The 19242-nt window shown below is 31.8% G+C and overlaps 4 protein-coding genes across 6 annotated transcripts in view; 2 read left to right on the top strand and 2 right to left on the bottom strand.

Moving 5' to 3' along the window:
- Window positions 1–3001: 3001 nt before the first annotated feature.
- Window positions 3002–8435, bottom strand: LOC111415177 (Stress-induced phosphoprotein 1). The gene is made up of 4 exons (XM_023046724.2): window positions 8289–8435; window positions 6984–8106; window positions 3737–3954; window positions 3002–3677 (listed from the first exon to the last, which is right to left on the bottom strand). The coding sequence occupies exons 1-4, from the start codon at window positions 8295–8297 to the stop codon at window positions 3363–3365; spliced, it is 1665 nt and encodes a 554-aa protein (XP_022902492.1). The 5' UTR covers window positions 8298–8435; the 3' UTR covers window positions 3002–3362.
- A 493-nt stretch (window positions 8436–8928) lies between these two features.
- Window positions 8929–9887, bottom strand: LOC111415179 (mitochondrial ribosomal protein L4). Its single transcript, XM_023046726.2, has 2 exons — window positions 9233–9887; window positions 8929–9178 (listed from the first exon to the last, which is right to left on the bottom strand). Exons 1-2 carry the CDS (start codon window positions 9835–9837, stop codon window positions 8959–8961), a joined length of 825 nt encoding a protein of 274 aa, XP_022902494.2. The 5' UTR covers window positions 9838–9887; the 3' UTR covers window positions 8929–8958.
- A 207-nt stretch (window positions 9888–10094) lies between these two features.
- LOC111415172 (DNA replication complex GINS protein PSF1-like) lies at window positions 10095–10889 on the top strand. The gene is made up of 3 exons (XM_023046720.2): window positions 10095–10210; window positions 10264–10331; window positions 10384–10889. The coding sequence occupies exons 1-3, from the start codon at window positions 10139–10141 to the stop codon at window positions 10841–10843; spliced, it is 600 nt and encodes a 199-aa protein (XP_022902488.1). The 5' UTR covers window positions 10095–10138; the 3' UTR covers window positions 10844–10889.
- LOC111415171 (NF-kappa-B inhibitor cactus) overlaps window positions 10264–19242 on the top strand; it is a 28801-nt gene continuing 19822 nt past the window's right edge. The window contains exon 1 of one of the 3 annotated variants that reach the window (XM_071194444.1): window positions 10264–10331. In XM_071194444.1, coding sequence (XP_071050545.1) covers window positions 10325–10331 — 7 coding nt within the window. In that variant the 5' untranslated portion in view covers window positions 10264–10324. Of the gene's footprint in view, window positions 10332–11153; window positions 11388–19242 lie in introns of those variants that run through there. The other 2 variants (XM_023046719.2, XM_023046718.2) reach the window with 2 other exon arrangements.

Below are 19242 nucleotides of genomic sequence, written 5' to 3'. Positions count from 1 at the left end.
CACAAAAATATGTTTAAATATTATTAAAAGCTTTTTCTGTGCGTTTAGACATGTTTTGAACTAGATTATTTTCGATAAAATGTAAACACGAGGTCAAGATAAGAAAAACACTGAATGAAATTTCTGATAAAGAGAGGCAATGATAAAAGTGTTAGTTATTTTGTGAATCATAATTTTTGGTAATATCAAAAAAATCTTTCATTTATAAAATAATAATTTAAAAAAGATTAACTTTTATTTGACAGACCTACATATATGACACTTATTAGTCCTGGTTTTGCACTAACTAAGTCTAATTGTAAGAGACTGCAATATTTTAAAGTGTTGGACAACATATTTCAGAATATGCTTTTTATAAGTGCCAAATAAAACAAACTTATAAAATGTGTTCATACTAAGCAAACATCTAAAAATAAACATTCGAAAAATGTTTAACAAGCACTTACTAACCGCTTTATAAACATTTGACAAATGTTTGATGATCCCGCGAAAACAGCTTACAAAGCCTAACGTCTTTTAATGATTATTGGACGCTCTAAAGTTGGTACACAGGATATGGCCAATAACTTCGCCATTTGTGATTTTAAAGAATTAATTGTGGCGCATTTTTTTGGTGATATTTGCTTGTTTACATTGTGTTTGTTCGTTGCTATGGCAACCAACATTGTTATTTTAAATGGGATGCGAATGTTTGTTTTGCATATTTTCTTAGAGAATAAATCCCTCTAGAAGATGAACATATCAAATCGTATGGTGGTATAAGAAAAAAAATGCGTTCTGAAAATATTAATTCAGCAAATTACAATCAAAATAAGCGCCGAAATAACACCGTTGACCGCAAGGTTTATACATAAAATGTTGTCTAGGTTCGTACGCAACTATACTGCGCATTACGTCACATGTGGAAAATAATACCGCCAAGCAATTCAAATTAAACAAATGCATGGAGCACCACATGGCCATGAGGTTGCGTGCGCAATCCGTGATCGCTTACGTCACGAAACACTCCTGCTCTTGCCCCTCGCCCACAAACTAAAATCAAAGTATTGCAGCATAGGAACTTAGACAACCTTTAATATATAAACCTTGCGTTGACAGCTTTAAATGTCAAAAAATTGACAGTTTAAACAAATATGGCGCAATTAAGCGAACGACAAAGAATTCAGATATTAATGATGTAATAATAATAATAAGTTTATTGCCACCTAGCTAATACAGGAGAAAAATAATATATATGTAGACATAAATGAATTAATTGTGTATGTTGACAAAAGGTCAGTTTATCGCCAAAGGCGATGCCTTCCAACAGAGGCGGCGCTACCGGGGAGCGCAAGGGGTGCACTGCACCCGGGCGCCGCCTAAAAGGGGCGCCGGCGCCTTTTTAATGTTTTCTCCAATAATATCTTATCTTCCTTTTGCAGTATTTAGACCTGTAAGCAGTAGCTAGTCTTCAGAAAGCAGTATTTAGTCTCCACAAAGCAATTTTAGTCTTTAGAAAGCAGTATTTAGTGTTCCAAACGCTGTATTTAGACCTGTCGGCAGTATCTAGTCTTCAGAAAGCAGTATTTAGTCTTCTAGAAGCAGTATCTAGTCTTCTGCCAAAGTTATGTATGTTTTCTCCAAAATATTTTATCTTTCTTTTGCAGTATTTAGACCTGTTAGCAGTATCTAGTCTTCAGAAAGCAGTATTTAGTGTTCCAAACGCTGTATTTAGACCTGTCGGCAGTATCTAGTCTTCAGAAAGCAGTATTTAGTCTTCTAGAAGCAGTATCTAGTCTTCTGCCAAAGTTATGTATGTTTTCTCCAAAATATTTTATCTTTCTTTTGCAGTATTTAGACCTGTTAGCAGTATCTAGTCTTCAGAAAGCAGTATTTAGTCTCCACAAAGCAAATTTAGTTTTTAGAAGGCAGTATTTAGTGTTCCAGACGCTGTATTTAGACCTGTCGGAAGTATCTAGTCTTCAGAAAGCAGTATTTAGTCTTCTAGAAGCAGTATCTAGTCTTCTGCCAACGTTATGTATGTTTTATGTTGCAAGCCTTTAGTGATGTTGAAGCTTTCTGATACTTGTTTGTTTATCTTTACTGCTGCTTCTGCCCCTCTGTATAATTCTTATACCGTCTTGATTAACGTGACATTTATTGAGATTTGTTGTTCTTCCTGTAGCTAGTTTCTTCTCTGTGATTTGGTTTAGACTGAATATATTATCCATGCACGGTCTACCCGCTCTGAATCTCGCTTGTTCTTCCATTTCACATGAAGCCCATTCTTCTTGAACAATATTTTTCACTATTCAACCATGTAGTCTACTTAAAGAATTTGTGACTGTTAGATACCGGTAGTTATTACTGTTCTTTTTATCTTTTTTTTTATGGATTGGTGTTATCCATCCTTTCTTCCAAGCCTCTGGACTTCGCCATTCGCAAAGTCTTGAAAGATATCTGCCAATATTTCTAGCAATGAGTCCGGTGTGTTTTTTATTAGCTCAATTTCTAAGCTCTAGCTAGACCACTTGTCTTGTTGTTTTTCATTGCCATCAGTGCTTTTTCTACCTTTTCTGCTTTTATTTCTACCGCAGGACCTTCTACTCTATGTATTTCTGTGGTTTGCGTTATGAACTGTGTGAATGTTTCCAAACTGTTACAAGTATGAGTGGTATGTTTAATTTTTCATTATTATTGTTCCCTTCTGTAATCAGCCTTGTTCCTTGGTGTAACCTGATTAAGCCATTTCTGCTGTATGCTTTTTGTTTTAGCAGATCTTTGTTCCATATCATTTTGTTGTTCAAGTTGAACTTAGTTAACCAGTGTTGAAATTAGTTAGCCAATTTAGTTAAATTAACTAATTTCAATCAGCAATTGATTCAGTACAGTATGACATCTACAATTAAATCTCAATCAGTAGAGTAAGATTGCACAAAAAACCATGATATTATTAATTAAATAAATTAATTCATTAAATGGAAATTATTGAAATTGTGATGTAAAATTAAAAACAACCTAATTCTGATATAACTGTGTTTTATTTATTTTCAAATACATTCAGTATTATTTCTAAATGGCATTGTTTTTTTTAATTTACTGTTGGGCAAAAAACCATCTATCAGAAAATTAATAGAAACGAATCAACAGATTGTTATCGAAAATACAAAATAAAATAAACAAAGAGTACCTCACGGAAAAAACTAATTAAAAAACTAAACTAGAACATTAAAAAGAAACATTATCAAAAACGATCAATGCAATAAACTCATTACGAAGTTTCGAATAATTTTTTTGATGTAGATGTTTCTATTTAATTATAATTATTATTTATTCTTTAGTTCCCATTCTTTAATCGTTTGAATTAGTTTTCCTTTTATCTTTTAGTGAATAGCGATTAGACCAGCATCAAGTAACTTGTGAATTTTAGCGGCGATATCCGGGTTTTTAAGATGATCTTGAAGCGCTCTAGGATCATTTTGCATCTGTTCTAAAATCAATCGCATTGCGGGATCTCTCATAATCTGTTGAACTTCGGGATCAGCCATCGCTCGTCTTCTTATTTCCTCAGGATCTTTTGCAGCCCCCATACTATCAATGCTACATTGTCTATAACCTTGAATCGCCTCTTGATTATTTGGATCGAGTTCCAACGCTTTTTGGAAAGCTACTCGAGCTTTAACAGAATCTTGCATAACCTAAAAATATGGTACAAATAAGTATTGAGGTTATATTAACATTTTCGTTAAAATCTTACTTGTAAAATATGTCCTTTTCTAATCCAACCTTTTATAAATTTAGAATCCAAATCGACGCATTTATCGCAATCTTTTAATCCAAGATCAAAAGCTGCTAATTTTGTATAACAAGCAGCTCTGTTACTGTAAAGTTTTGGATCATCTGGGTTACGATGGATTGCTTCTGTATAATGTTTCACAGCTGTGGCGTAATCGCCTTTTTTAAACAGATCATTACCTTAAAAAAAAAGAAATTCGTTAGACATCTTATTTTTAATACAGGACTGCGTCCAAAAAACTTTTTTGAAACTGAAATGCAAATAGGAAATTCTTCCTACAATTTTTCTTACATTTGTGGTGAACTTGTCATTAAAAAACACCAGAGAAACTTTACAGACTTTGTTAGGAAACTGTATTACTCCTATTTAGGTGTGAGATTTCGGGGCCCAAGCATGAGCACCTCACAAAGTGTGTTATATTTGAACCAAAAAATCACAGTGATGAATGTTATTTTTGCTACTATGATTTTAATGGCTATAACTCTAAGAATAAAAGAGATATAGTGTACCACAACCTTCCTTCTGCAATGCGATCTGTAGCTCATGGACCAGATGAGATTGTACTTCAGCCTCAAGCAACGCTAGGTGAGATGAGCTCTAGTAGTGAATAAAAATGAATGATTTCTAAGATCCTTCAGATTATGCCACCCCACAACTTTTTGCTGAATTCGAGCTTGATGATTTGGTGAGAGACTTGGGACTTACCAAGGAGAATGCTGAACTCTTGGGTTTTAGACTAAAAGAAAAAAAGCTACTGGCTATTTCAATTTCAATTTATTGACTATTTCAAACAAGAAGGCGGGATGGTCTAGTGTTGTGATGTTCCTGGTTTGGTTCAAAAGGTTGGAATTGAATACAAAGCTGATAAATGGAGACTTTTCATTGTTTCTTCAAAAAGAAGCCTGTACTCCTGCACAATGGTAACACATATGCTTCTTTTTTCTCTAGGGCATTCTGTACATCTCAGAAAATTACGAGAATTTGAAACAGGTGCTAAATAAAATTAAATATACAGATCATAACTGGATAGTTTGTGGCGATCTGAAAGTTTGCAGGGAGGAAACACTAATTACCCATGTTTCATTTGAGAATGGGATAGCAAAGTAAGGAATGAACACTGGACTAAAAAAGTATGGCCAACCCAACAAACATTGGAGAATGGTGAAAAGAACGTTTTCCACAAAGCTTTAGTCGATCCTAGAAAAATTTGTCTTCCCCCTTTTCACATCAAGCTAAGACTCATGAAACAATTCGTCAAAGCTTTATCTACCACTGGTGACTACTTTCAATACCTCTGCACACAGCTTTCACATTTGTCAGAAGCAAAACTAAAAGAAGGAATTTTTTGGAAATTAATACTTGATGAGAAATTTCGGTACAAAATGGCAGATGTTGAAAGAGAAGCTTGGAACGCTTTCAAAAAGGTGATCATTAGATTTATAGTTAATGAAAAGACCCTAACTATATTAGCATTGTAGATGATTTTCTCAAAAAAATTGAAGACCTTGGCTGCCTGATGAGAAAAAAGTTCACTTTCCACATTCTTATTTGAAAATTTTCGCTGAAAACTTGTCCCAATATTCAACGACGTAAAACCAAGCGTGTGAAGCTGTCAGATACGTCGTACTTTATGTTACGAAATTTTTAATATTTCCTTTTGTATTTAATTAATAAATTTTACCTAATTCCATTATGAAAATTAAATTTTACATGTCTTTCTGACGTTATGTAACGTCACTTTTTTTTTAACTAGTGATGTAATGATTTCATTAAATCACTAGTGATGTAATGAATTCCATTACCTAACTACAAATTGACATCTGTCACTAATAGAATAAGTCAAGTTTTGAACAAAAATTACTTTTTCAATGGAATTAGATAAAATTTTGTACTTAACCAGTTATGAAAAGGCTAATTTTGTGTAACTTACGTAATTTGCAAAACTCGCTCGATTCGCCCTCTCGTTTTGGCAAATATTACGTTCGTCAAACGAAATTAGCCTTTTCATAACTGGTTACGTAAATAACTATTACGTTCAGCTACGATAATCAAAGAATTTGATACTATTAACTGTTAATTTATAATCACACAAAATAATCAACATTTAATTGTTTTATCAATTCATTTCATGTTTTAATGCAAATTTATACATTGCATCATAATAGTACATTTGTTTAATATGTGAGGTTAAATTGATGTGACGTTTAGTTGATTGACATAACATTAAATGAATTCTAAATGTCATTACCGAATTTGGTAGTTTTATTGATTTATAAACTTTAAAACACGCAGTTTTAGAAAAAATGTTGTTTGATACACGACGGGGAAATTCTTTTGCATTCTCGAACGATTAAATAAATTTTTGAATTAAGTATAAACGTCAATGTGACACAAATTCCATGTTACCAACTTCACAACAATTTGACAAAATTAAATGTCAATTTTATGAAACGTCATGTTTTTTTTTCGGAAAATTAATTAATATACGCTTAAATCATAGGAAAAAAGAAATTTGTTTACGTTGTTTTAATGCCAAACCTTTAGAAAGTCCTAAAATGATTAAATTAAATTGACGTTTCTTGAAATTTTGACGTTTCAAATAATTATTATTAGTCTGTCAAGTTATTATTCACTCTGTGAAAAATGATTACCCTTTTGTTGTAGAAAACTCATTTATAAGGTAGTTATTATAAGGTAGTCATGGACAAATTTATTTTTTTAAGTAAATTTTTGAATAAAGTTCACAAATTCAATGTCACCAACTTCACAACAATTTGTCAAAATTAAATGTCAATTTTATTAAACGTCATGTTTTTTTTACGAAAATTAATTAATTTATTCTTAAATCACACGAAAAAAGGAATTTGTTTACGTTTTTTTAATGCCTAACCTTTAGAAAGTCCTAAAATGATTAAATTAAATTGACGTTTCTTGAAATTTTGACGTTTCAAATAATTATTAATAGTCTGTCAAGTTATTATTCACTCTATGAAAAATGACTACCCTTTTGTTGTAGAAAACTCATTTATAAGGTAGTAGTGGAGAAATTAACTATTAAACCTAGTAGAAAGGTATTTTTGAATTATTTTAAAATGTTTATAATTATGATTCAAAGATGGCGACACTTTCAATGACATTCAGCTAAGGTTAGGAATGTCATTTTGACATTTAAAATTAAAAAAAATCAGTTTATTTATAACCTATTTACCTTTTTCCTTTTCTTCTTCAGCTTTGGCGGGATCAATATAAGCCTTTCGTTCCTCCTCCTTCATAATTTTTTCAACTTCAGACAGCAAAGTTTTAATTTCTGGCGTTCGATGTTCGCTCATAGATTTCTCGAAATAAACTTTAGCTTGTTTCCAATTTTTAAGTTTCTTATAAGCGTTACCGATCCTAGTAAAAGCTTTAGCAATTAATTTAAAATCGGCTCTGTTTTCTCTGCCGGTTTCAATTCCTTTTTCGCATTCCTCAATACATTTTTCAAATTGTTTTTGTTCGAAATAAACGGCAGCCAAATTGTTAAAGAAAGTTATATCGGTGGGATCGTGTTCCTTAGCTTTATTGTAATGTGCAATGGCCGATTCAAAATCTTTTTTCTTGTAAGCTTCGTTTCCTAGTTCTTTTTCGTTTTTAGCGAGACGTTTGTTTTGTGGTAAATCGGGTTCTGGTTCTTTTTTGGGTGGAGGAGTTGGTTCGGTTTTTTTTTGTTGAGGTGGTGGCGGCGGGGTAAAATCGGTATCCATTGGTTCTCCTGCATCTAAACCACCGATTAAGACAGACATTGTATCCCAAAGTCTTGGGTCTTGTATCTTGTCTACTTTACTGGGATCGGTTTGAAGTTGTCTTAACATTTTAAGATATTCGGGATCGTCTAAATAGGCCCTAGTTTTTGGATTATTTCTCAATTTGAATAAAAACATTGGATCGGTCAAATCCATATTAAAACCTAAACCACCACCTCCACCTTCGTTAGTTGAATTTGCTTTAATTTGGCGTACCTCAGCTAAACCATCTTTTAATAGAGAATTATTTGGATCGATTTTTAATCCTGCCTCGTATGTTTCAATTGATTCATCGACTCTACCCAAATAAGCTAAAGCACTCCCTTTTCTTGAATAACCTTTCGACCAATCCGGTTTTAATTGGACCGTTTTTTCTGCATCTTCAAGGGCTTTGTTGTACATATTTGATTTTGCGTAAGCTGCTGAACGATTCGAATACAAAACGTGGTTTTTCGGATCTAAGGCAATAGCTTCGGTGTAACATTTTATCGCCTCATCAAATTGATTCGAATTTAGGGCAGTGTTACCTTTTTCTTTCAATGCGTTCACCTGTATTTAACAAAATTAAATGTTTTTAATCAATTTAGGGTGGTATTTTAGCATGGACGACAAGTTTCTTAATTACAAAAATATCAGTGATGATTATAAATGTTATGATTTAATTATTTACTTGTCAAAATCATTATGATCGTTATAATGAGGATGAAATGATTGAAAAAGTGATACTTTACCTGGTCCATTTTGCCGGTTTATCACTGATTGATGCACGAGTTTTGAAAATGTGAAAAATTGCTAAACTTCCAGAAGTTTCCGTTTCTCACTATTTCTAACCCCACCACCAACGTGATTGTCGCTTTTCTTAGGGATATTTTGCTAATGCCAACGTTAAAACTACAAAAAAACAATTTGGCATATCACAATTAAAACGAAACTAACATTGATTTATTGCAATCACATTCATTTAATAACAATTAATATAATCCTTATCATTTTTTATTAACAACATTTTTAAAATTACTTTAAATTTTAAGGTAATATTAACACTTTTTTATTACGATAGATGGCGCTGTTAACATTAAGTAAATTTTTATAAAATTAGTGTTGTAATTATTTATAGTCAGAGAGCTTATTAGTTAAAGCTTGTACAAGCGAAAGAACCTTTTATGTTATTTTTTATTTTATTACATTGTACATAACAACTGTAACCACATTCATATTTTTATATCAACTAACTTGACAAATAGATGGCGCTGTTAACATTAAGCAAATTTTTACAAAACTTGCATAAAATACGAATTATTAATTTAATTTCAATTCAAAATTAAATCAAAATTTATATTTAAAAGGTATAATAATAAAACACCATTTAGATTTACTTTTTCAAACCAATCTTTTTAATAATTAAACTTGACCAACTTTATATTTATCCAAAACACTTCTTGTATCATTCTTATGTAAATGAGTCAATAATTTCAACTCAATATGTTCCACAGCAGCTTTTGTTAAAACTAAAGTATCATATTTTAACATGCTATAAACATTTAAACCATAAACCGGCATTAAATTAAAATGTTTAATTGTATCAGTGGCTGCTGTAATATTCCTTGGCATTATATCACTCCTAAAAATAAAAAAAACAGAGTATTAAGAAGAGATTTTAATTATATTGACTTACACATCAACAAATAAAACAGATAAACCCCAATTACGGCTTTTAACTAATTCTTCTATAAACTTTGGTTCATCACTGGGTAAATCCAAGTTGTCGACAACATGTAAATCGTCTTGAGCCAATTTTATTGATAAAGTACTTGTCAATCCATGTAATCTTGTGTAGAAAGGTAACATATAAAAGTGGGGTGTTGGTGATCTTGGCCCATGTATAACACCACCCCCTTTGAACAAAGGGCTTCGAATTGAGCCATGTCTCGCTTTTCCCATTCCTTTTTGTGGCCACGGTTTCCTACCGCCGCCTCTAACCTCCGAACGTACTTTTGTGTGAGCATAACTTACGAATCTATATAGACGTTGCCACCTAACATTTTGATGGATTATATCTATACGGGGATTACACGCAAAAATCTCCGGATGAAGCTCGATTATACCCAATTTCTTGTCATCTATCGTTTCTAAACTTTCTAACCACACTTGTCGAGGTTTCGCGTAATTAATCGGAATTATTGAGGATAGTTTTGATATTTCAGTTGATTTAGGAATTGTCGAACATTTTCTTAGAATTAACGAAGTGTTTCTTAATTGTGGTATTATATTTGAGAACATTATTATTGGCCGAATAATAACATAACCTAAAATAAAACGTATGAGAAATTGATTTTAATTTTTTAAGTTGGCAATTAAAATTTGACACTAAATTTAAAAAATTAAATTAAAATTTATGTATTAATTTTTAGGATGAATCAAAAATTTTGATTATCTTGTTATCCTTATAAATTAATAATAATTAATTTAATTATTAATAATTAAATATTGAAATAAAATTTTTGAAATAATAGGTTGGTACTTCTAAAGTTTGACAATCTAAAGGCGGGAAATTTTATAGGTTAATATTTAAGAAATAATCATGTTTGGGGAGAAAGCTGTTGGTTTAATCAAAGAATTAGATCGAAATCAAGATTTATTACCGCCTTACAATGCAAGTTAATTAATTTTTTTCTTTATATATTGATTTTATAAAGTTTGTTTTAGGCGGATCTCGTGTTAGAAGTAAAAAAGGAAATCCACGATTTGGCCGTACAAAATCAAAACGATGCTGCGTAAGTATTTCTATTTTATTATATCATTAATATATAATTAAACGTAATTTAGGGAGAGTAATGAAACCATGCGAACTCCAGGTTCAATTTCTTATCTTCCTACGGTTCGGATAAGGCATATAGCAATAAAAAGGAATCTTAGGTGTTTAATGGCTTATAATTATAACAGATTAACAACAATAAGAAAGATGAGATGGGAATTTGGGAGTGTTTTGCCCGTTGAAATTAAAGGGAATTTAAGTCCAACTGAATCAGCTTGGTTTACTAGATATTCTAATATTTTAGCAAAGTATATGAGATCGTTGAGTGAAGATGGTATTGTTAATTTGGGGGTTGATTTAAAACCGCCTAAATCTTTATATATACAAGTTAGGTGTCTTACAGATTATGGCAAATTTGAATTAAATGATGGTAGAGTTTTATTATTAAAAAAGAATAGTAGACATTATTTACCAAGGAATGAATGTGAGGAATTAATTAGGCAAGGTGTTTTTCAACACATTATGAATTAAAGCTGTATTTAATTATATTTATTTAATAAAAACAATTTTAAACCAATTTCACCATACTCCTAAAACAACAAACCATATAAAGTAGTCTTATTCATTTCTGATGACGATTTTTAAAATTTTTTTTTGTGTCAGTTTTAAAACAAAGTTACATATTTATTGTTTACCAGACAAACGACAAGAATGCGCGCCCCATTTACATATAGGGATTCCCGAACAGCTCAATTGGTTGACGCCAACCCAACGTCAAGTCGTATTGGTTAAACTGCGGTTTTTATCTGTATGTATGTTTTCAGAGAGACCGAAATTGAACACGCACGTCTGTTCCGTTCATTTCTGTTCATTTTCTTCACCGTAGTTCGTATCGGCTTCTGGATTCGAGCGCTTCGTCTATTACCTCTGTTATGTGCCAACAAATACAGAAGAAAATTAGTTATTACCCAAAACAACGAATCTTTTTTTTATCCGGCGGAAAATTTGAAACCTATTTAAATGTATCGTGCGTGTTTAATCGGCGCTGCTCTCAAAACACTTCAGAAATTCTCAGGTGAGTTAAACAATTCTATTTGATTTTTCGCGGCTTTTATTTGTTTTAATGTGGGTGTTAAAAATATGGATGTGTTTGAGAAAGGAAATCGTAAAATGTTTGCAGACGTGACGATTTTAAAGCATCTGGATGTATAAGAAATATTGAGAACACGTAAAATCCCAATTGAACGAGGTTGGGTTGCAACATGGGATTTTCTGGTTCGTCATTCTTTGCGCTGGGATTCGAAGGTTTCTTTGTACTTTACATGGTTTACTTCTTTCGGTTTTTTTAAAATTTTTGTTTAATTTCTCTCAACCGTAAGAGAAATATAGCAAATAAAATTCATTTTAATTTATGAATATATGAATTAAATTGCAATTTGAATTTTAGATTGAAGAATCTTTAACTAATTAAGTTAAAAACCACCTAAAAATGAATTTCTTGTATTTTCGGCTTCGTGGCTTCAAAGAAATTGCTTTTAAGATGACATTTTTTTGTTAAACCGCAATTTTCCTTGTAATTACATAACATAACTGAATGGGGATTCTAGACGCACTGTTATGTATACCTATATTCTTGATTTATTTAATTATGCGTAATGCTAATGTTATCGTTTTAAGTTATTCCAGTAAATAAATTAAAAATAGACCGGTTTGAATATTTATATAAATATTTTTTATATGCGTTATAACGTCCAAGCCAAATTGTGTTTAAGATTTAGGTTATAGCTCATTATTATAGTTATTGATGATAAGTCAACTAAAATCAATGCAATTTCGTTTATCATTTCTGCCTTTTCAGGAAATTAGTCATACTTTTTGTTCAGTAGCACTTTGAATAACAATGTAAGGTGCGTCATTTTCTTCTTCAATTTTCCATCATTAAGTGATATTGCATATTAATTTATAATAACTATTTCTTTGTGTGTGTTCACTGTTTAACGTATCCAGCACTGGATTGCCGAGCTGGAGTGAAAAAGTAGTCACTGGACTGGATTACTCGGAATAAGTGCATTCCAGTATCAAAATGAAATTACAGCACTGGTTTCGACCACTGGACTGGAATAATGTGAACTGGACATTACACACGGCATAGGAAATAGAATCATTGCAAAAGCAAGTACATATATGTAATACAAGGGATCTTCCTTCTTCTAAAATAGGCTAGAGCCTCTTTCTACATCAATTTTGTTCTCATCTCTATGCTGTCATTCCATCTTTTCTTGGCCGTTCAATACTTCTTTTGCCACCAGGTGATTAGTCTGTTGCTAATCGCACAAATCTGTTAGTTATCATTCTGTTGATATGTTGGTTCCATTTTCGTTTTCTATTCCCAATCGTTAATATTTTCTACTTTACATTCTTTTCTTATATATTAAGAATGTTCATCTCAGTTGTTTCAAAAAGTCTTCTTGTTGTTTGATATATTTGGTGTCGTTGTTTTGCTTCTCCAAATGAGTTGATTGACGTATCTTGTTGTATTCTAACCCAGATCCGAGCAGTAGAACGGAGTAGACGTCATATCTATATTGCGAGGTTTAACTTGGTAGATTTAGTTTAACTGTTCACTCTCTATTATCGTATTTGTTCACAATGCTGTATCAAATAAATGTGCTATTCTAAGGATCTTACATTGACGTGTGGGTGTGCAATGCGTATGCGACAAATTGAAATTTGATCATTTTGCACATCTTGATTAAGACATAGAAATAAAAGAAAAATCAACTATTAATCGTTACTTTAATTACCAATACTATCAAATCAAATTGCAAAATAATGCATAAAACAAGACATATCAAAGAAAATAGAACGTAAGCAATTAGTACGATTATTTCATGAAATCCCTCACAAAGGGTTACAAATCTCATCGTTGCAACGGGCTTCTCTCGACCAACGATCTTACTTCTCCCTTTCTGGTTTCGGCTCGTTTTGTCTGAACCTTTCCACTGGAATCCACCCTAGGAACTCGTACTCCAACTCATGATGATTCAATCCTCTTCTGGAACTCGAACTCTTCTTTGTTTCTCTCATTAATTGGAAATCTCCCAATTGATCCAGGACTGACTCTCCAGCTCTCCAGCTCTGTCTCGGATTTCAAAGACTGACTCTGTTCTTCAGTGGTTCATCTCTATTCCAAAAAAACTGAGTCTTCATAACTGACTCTAATTAACTGCTTCTAAGGCTATAACTCTATATGACTCTCCTTAAAGCTTTTAATTAACTAACTCTGAGATTTTTAAACCCTTTCGTTCAGAGCGCTCTTAATCTAAACAATCGTTACCATTTGCCAGACAACTCTGACCGCTGAAAATGTTCCGCACTGAACTAAAGTAGGGATGAAGTCATACAGAGAACGTTGTATGTATGTATGCCTTCTGCAACATTTTTATAGATCAATACACTATTAGCATAGTTTATGAAATTTTTAAAATTTCTTTCGGCATTATTGAATAATTTTTAATAGTTACTGTAGATGAATAACGCTCATCCCTTTAAGATTTCGTTTAACACATTGAGGCCTGTGCAAGCAGCTACGGTTTAGAAAACTTATTAGACCAATGCAACTAATATTAGACAAATGCAACTACAGTATTATTGCAATGCCAGAGATAAATTAAATATTGATCTATCTACCTTTGTCGATTGTTGTCTCTGGTAATAAATTGGTAAACAATCGGCTATGGAACCAAAACCAGGAAATCTAAATTAGACCATATTAGATATTTGTTATCAAAACAAGTTGCAAGCTAGATGTCTACGGAAATATAATGACATAAATTTATTTGGACAAATGATGCAACCAGGACTAATAGACATAGACTATCAACTAATACCATCGACATTACCAAGGTCAGTGAAAAACATTGACCGAACAACATGAAGATGATGAGACAAGAACAAATTCGTGTTGATTATACTAAAGAAGCACAAAACGCTAAATATCATCCCTATGATCAAAAATAATTTATCTAAACTTCCGTCATTATAAAATTCTTGCGATGCTTAAGCAATCTAAAGATTTAACGAAAGAGAATTATGCCGTAGACATTGAAATTAGTGTACAAATACCTAAATGGTATAGAATAAGTACAATGATAACTCGAGGTCTACTAGTGTGGGAGTTAATGGAGTTGGTCTCTATCTTCTTCTTCCTATATTGGATATTGTTCTTACTTCTTTTACTCACATTTTTAACTTCTCCTTTGAACGATCCTCATTCCCTTCAATCTAGAAGGTTGCTCATGTTGTCGCTATACCTAAATCCGAGAGTCTCTCAAGTTTAAATGATTTTCGCCCAATTTCCATTTTATCTGTTCTATCCAAAGCTATCGAGCGCCTTGTTTACCTACAAGTTCAAGAGTATTTACAAGAATTTAACTTGCACAACGAGTTTCAATTGGGTTTTCGTAACGGTCATAGCACAATAATAGCGCTTATTAAGATTACAGATGATATTAGGTATGCTTGCGACAAACGTTGTGTTACCATCCTTGTACTACTTGATTTCAGCAAGGCGTTAGATTCGGTTTATCTTGCATTTCTTGTAATTATCACGTGTATGCTGATGACCTCCAAATTTACGCTACGACAACTATTGATGATTTTTCGCAAGCAATTGCACGTCTTAATCATGATCTTTCTAACATTTTGGATTGGTCTAAATGTTATGGCCTTAAATTAAATACTGCTAAAACTCAAGCAATTGCGTTTGGCAGTCGACCTTTACTGGCAAAGCTGAATGATTTTTCATCCATTCACTTAATGCTTGACGGAGACATTATTCAGTTGTTAGACATGGTTAGAAACCTTGGGATTCTACAATGTCTACAAGGTCTATCATTGTTTCCACTCGCTGAAAAGTCTTCTTTGCTTCCTTCCTCCCATGGTATATCGTAAGCTTTGTTTTTCTCTGATTTTCCCCCATATAGATTATGTTGACATGGCATATCCTGATCTTTCGGTAACACTCCGAAACAAACTGCAAAGACTTCAAAACAACTGCATACAGTATATCTTTGATCTCGAGAGATCTCAACACATAACTCCATACCGTAATTATTTACTGATATTAAGCTGTCAGAACCGTAGATCGTTTCGTATATTAACTATGTTATATACTGTTCTTTACAATCAATCACCAAGGTATCTGTACTGTATATTTCAACGCTTGTCGTCGCATGATCTCGCATTAGATCTTAGTTAGATTCTCTGCTTATGTTCCCGACCCATAGTACCGAGATTTACCATAAATTGTTTACTGTGCAGGCGATAACCCTTTGGAATAGTTTGCCTAGTGAGATCCGTAATATTCCTCACTTTGTGACATTTAAAAACCATCTAAAACGTTATTTATTTGCTCTCCAAGCATCTTCCTGAGAACTTCTTCTTCCTTTTCTTCTCTTCTTCTTCTTTTATTCTAGCAACTATCATTATGCTCCGTTTTTGGTGACCATGGGTTTACCACAGCAGCTTGCCATTTATTTATTGTTTTTCTTATATAACTTAGTATACGGCTGATTGATTGGGTTCTTTGGAAGATATTGCTTACGCGATAAATCGACACTTTTGCCCGTATTTATTTATGCATTAAGTTAAATGTATATATTAAGTAATGGCAATAAATTTATTTGTTATTATTATTATACTACAGAATAGCTTATCGATAATTCGATGGAAATTATCGAATCACTAAAAAGGAAGATCAATAATGAAAAAGAAATTTTGACAACATCAAAAACAGAAAATCCTATTACATCTATTCATGAACTAAAAGATTTCCTCATTAATCGCAAATTATAGAATACAATACAGCTTGTTTGTTGCCGAGACGCACATACAAGACTTTTAACGATAATACAGTATCAAGGTAGTGACCTCGGCTTCATTATATACTAGAGTATGCAACCAAGGCCGTTTGCGGCCAAGCTGCTACAACCGTAATCCTTAAAAGTGATACGTTATCAAGATACCGTCTCATTTATGAATAACAATATATCTTGGTTGCCTTAATATAAATGTTATTTATATTACAACCTCGTAAGGTTTCATCTTTCCGGTCTAACAGTACGAAGGTTTTAACAAGCTTGTAATGTAAACAACAGTTATATTATATTTTTTTATTGGCACTGTAGGCGAAGATCTTTAAAATTCTTGATTGTATTACCTGTATTATTTTGAAGGCAGAAAAGTGTAAAATTGCACAGAAACATTATGACAAAGAAGATAATTTTTCAAGATTGGCTAAAATTGTTGTGTACAATATAAAATTACGAACAAAAGCAGCATAAGAATAGTATAAGACACTGCTTACATCTCCATTTGTGTTGTTTTTATTTTTCTGGATTAAAAATTATAGTCTTGTCAAACTACAAGTGATTTCTAATCGAAGGGAATCTACAATATCTAACATACTTTCGATACGTGTTGCAATAATTTGAAATATTCCAGAAATAACTGTTAATTTGATGGATATTCACGCCTAGGAGACTGGATGGGCAATATAGAGTATGTCTCCTATCTACTCTCTTGTAGTTAATGCACGACGGCCTTTTCACAGTATTCAAGCTTAGCAATATTACAACGAAGTATTTTCTGAAAAATGGATCATCTTATATCGTGCATAAATCAACAAGCGACAATTACAGAAACAAAATATGCAACAATTGGTGAAAAAAGTACACATTGAATATCTATTATATTATTATAATTTCCTAAAAATATGGAACATATAAAATTTACTTAATATTATTTGATACAATTTCTGGTCTATCCATATAAACAAAGAGATGTTATATAGAAATATGACCGGGGATAAAAACCATAGTAAAGGTGTTAAAATTATTAATTAACACAACATTCATAATGAAATTTTTTTATTTATATTTTAGTAAAGAGATGATGTTCAAAATAATGAAATCATCGATAAAAACAGCCTAACAAAAATAATCTTGTGCCCTATATTATTATTTATAAATTTCTTATCGTTAATATTTTTATCTTTTTAATATAAAATTTTTTTTCGGAGTTATTCCAAAAATGAATTAATTAGTAATTACTAATTTCTTATTTACTAATTATTGCACTCTTACGTAAATATAAAAAAGGATTTAAAACAAATTTATCTCGTTTTTTATCAAAAATACCTGAAGTGATAAAAATATTAGTACACACATAAAATTTCCAGTTAGCAATCTTACTTTTCCCATTATCGTTATTAAAAATGTTTACGTATGTATATACCTTATTTTATCAACAAAAGTGGGTTGCGGTAAACGTATTTTTATTTAATCAATAATACTTTAACAAATTCACACATATTTAACTTATAATCATACCTTGTAAGCGATAAGATTAAGGCGCCTAAAAGGGAATTTCCAACTTACATCATTATTATTTTACAATACACACTGACGACGACATTCCACACAAACGTATCATTAATATTATTTTCTTTAAAGGTTCTTTTTTTATTAAACATCGTTTTCATATCAAAAGAATTCTTTCCTAAATACCTCGATTTAGAGGGAAAAATACCCATTTTTGCTCTTGACATTTACAAAAAAATTCAATTCTTTGTCTTTGAAAAAAACCACAAGGTACTTCAACTGACCGTTTTGATGACTGAATAGGAACGTATTTACCATATTTTTTAAAATTATCTTTAATTATCTTCTTGGTAGCTCATTTAAAAGGATGATATTATGAGAAAAAAGGTGACTTAATAAAATCTTTAAAATGTATATTCGGATATCCGTAATAATAAACCTTATTTAAGTTATCATATTTTTGTAAGAACCAGAATATGTATAAAAAAAACATTCCATTTAAAATAGTAGTGTTGTACTGTACTTGTATGCATGATCAATCTGAATTTCGTCAATTTATTCTGAACGTTTTTTATGAAAATACTAAACGACTATAGGAAATAACACTTTTTATTCTTATGCTTAACAGACATATATAATATTTCTCGATAATATGGCAATCTTGGTCATTACCGGATCATCATCAAGCTCTGGAAATAACTTTGTCCATAAACGAATAAACCTTTTCTAATAGGAAGGCCTAAATTTCTGCTAGCAGTATGCAGTGTAACCTCAGCCATCATTATCTTGGAGCTACGGCAATATAGTTGCAAAACATTTACGTTGAGCATATTTTCATTCTCTTTCGAACATCAATGAAGGATAACCTACCCTGTTTCATACTTAGAGCAGTCTTACTCGTTCAAAGAGCTGTTTAGAATACCTGGAAACCTCAAACTTTTCACATTCACGAGACACTACAGTCATGTGACAAAGCTGATCTACAATTCAAGCGCATTTCGTTGCATTTTGATTGCAACTGATATTGTGCAATCTGTATAATCATAGTTGCAAGAGTACAAGGAAGTGATTTTCCACTAAAAACTATCAAGAATTACTTCCTAACGACTTTATATCATTATTTCCACCACATGCAGATTGTATGAGATGAAGCTTTTCTAGCTTGCTACTTTGTTGCAACTCTTGATAAGGTTTCAAAAACTACTTTAATCCAAGTTATCGAAATTTGTACTGTTTTGCCTTTCACTTTTCTATGATTTATAGAGATTAGATGTGTAAAGATGAGGTAAAGTCTAGTTTTAACAGTGCTGGTACAGGTGGAAATATTTTTAACTTTTCAATCCAAGTATCATCGTTACAGTTATGTGGAAACTTGCTCATGCTGTTTCAGTTTCTGCTTACGAGTTTTTTCTTAGATCAATCTTCTTTATTCTGTTCAAGATTATGTACTAACTTAATCCATATAAGCTACGCATCTGACAGCGACATCTGACCACACTGGTATTGAAATGAAACTTTTGAAGGTTATGGTAAACAATTTATTTGATT

This window comes from Onthophagus taurus, chromosome 2 (assembly GCF_036711975.1).
Source record: "Onthophagus taurus isolate NC chromosome 2, IU_Otau_3.0, whole genome shotgun sequence".
NCBI lineage: Eukaryota > Metazoa > Arthropoda > Insecta > Coleoptera > Scarabaeidae > Onthophagus > Onthophagus taurus.
The sequence above is the reverse complement of the archived record's forward strand: the minus strand, read 5'-3'. Positions and strand labels throughout refer to the sequence as shown.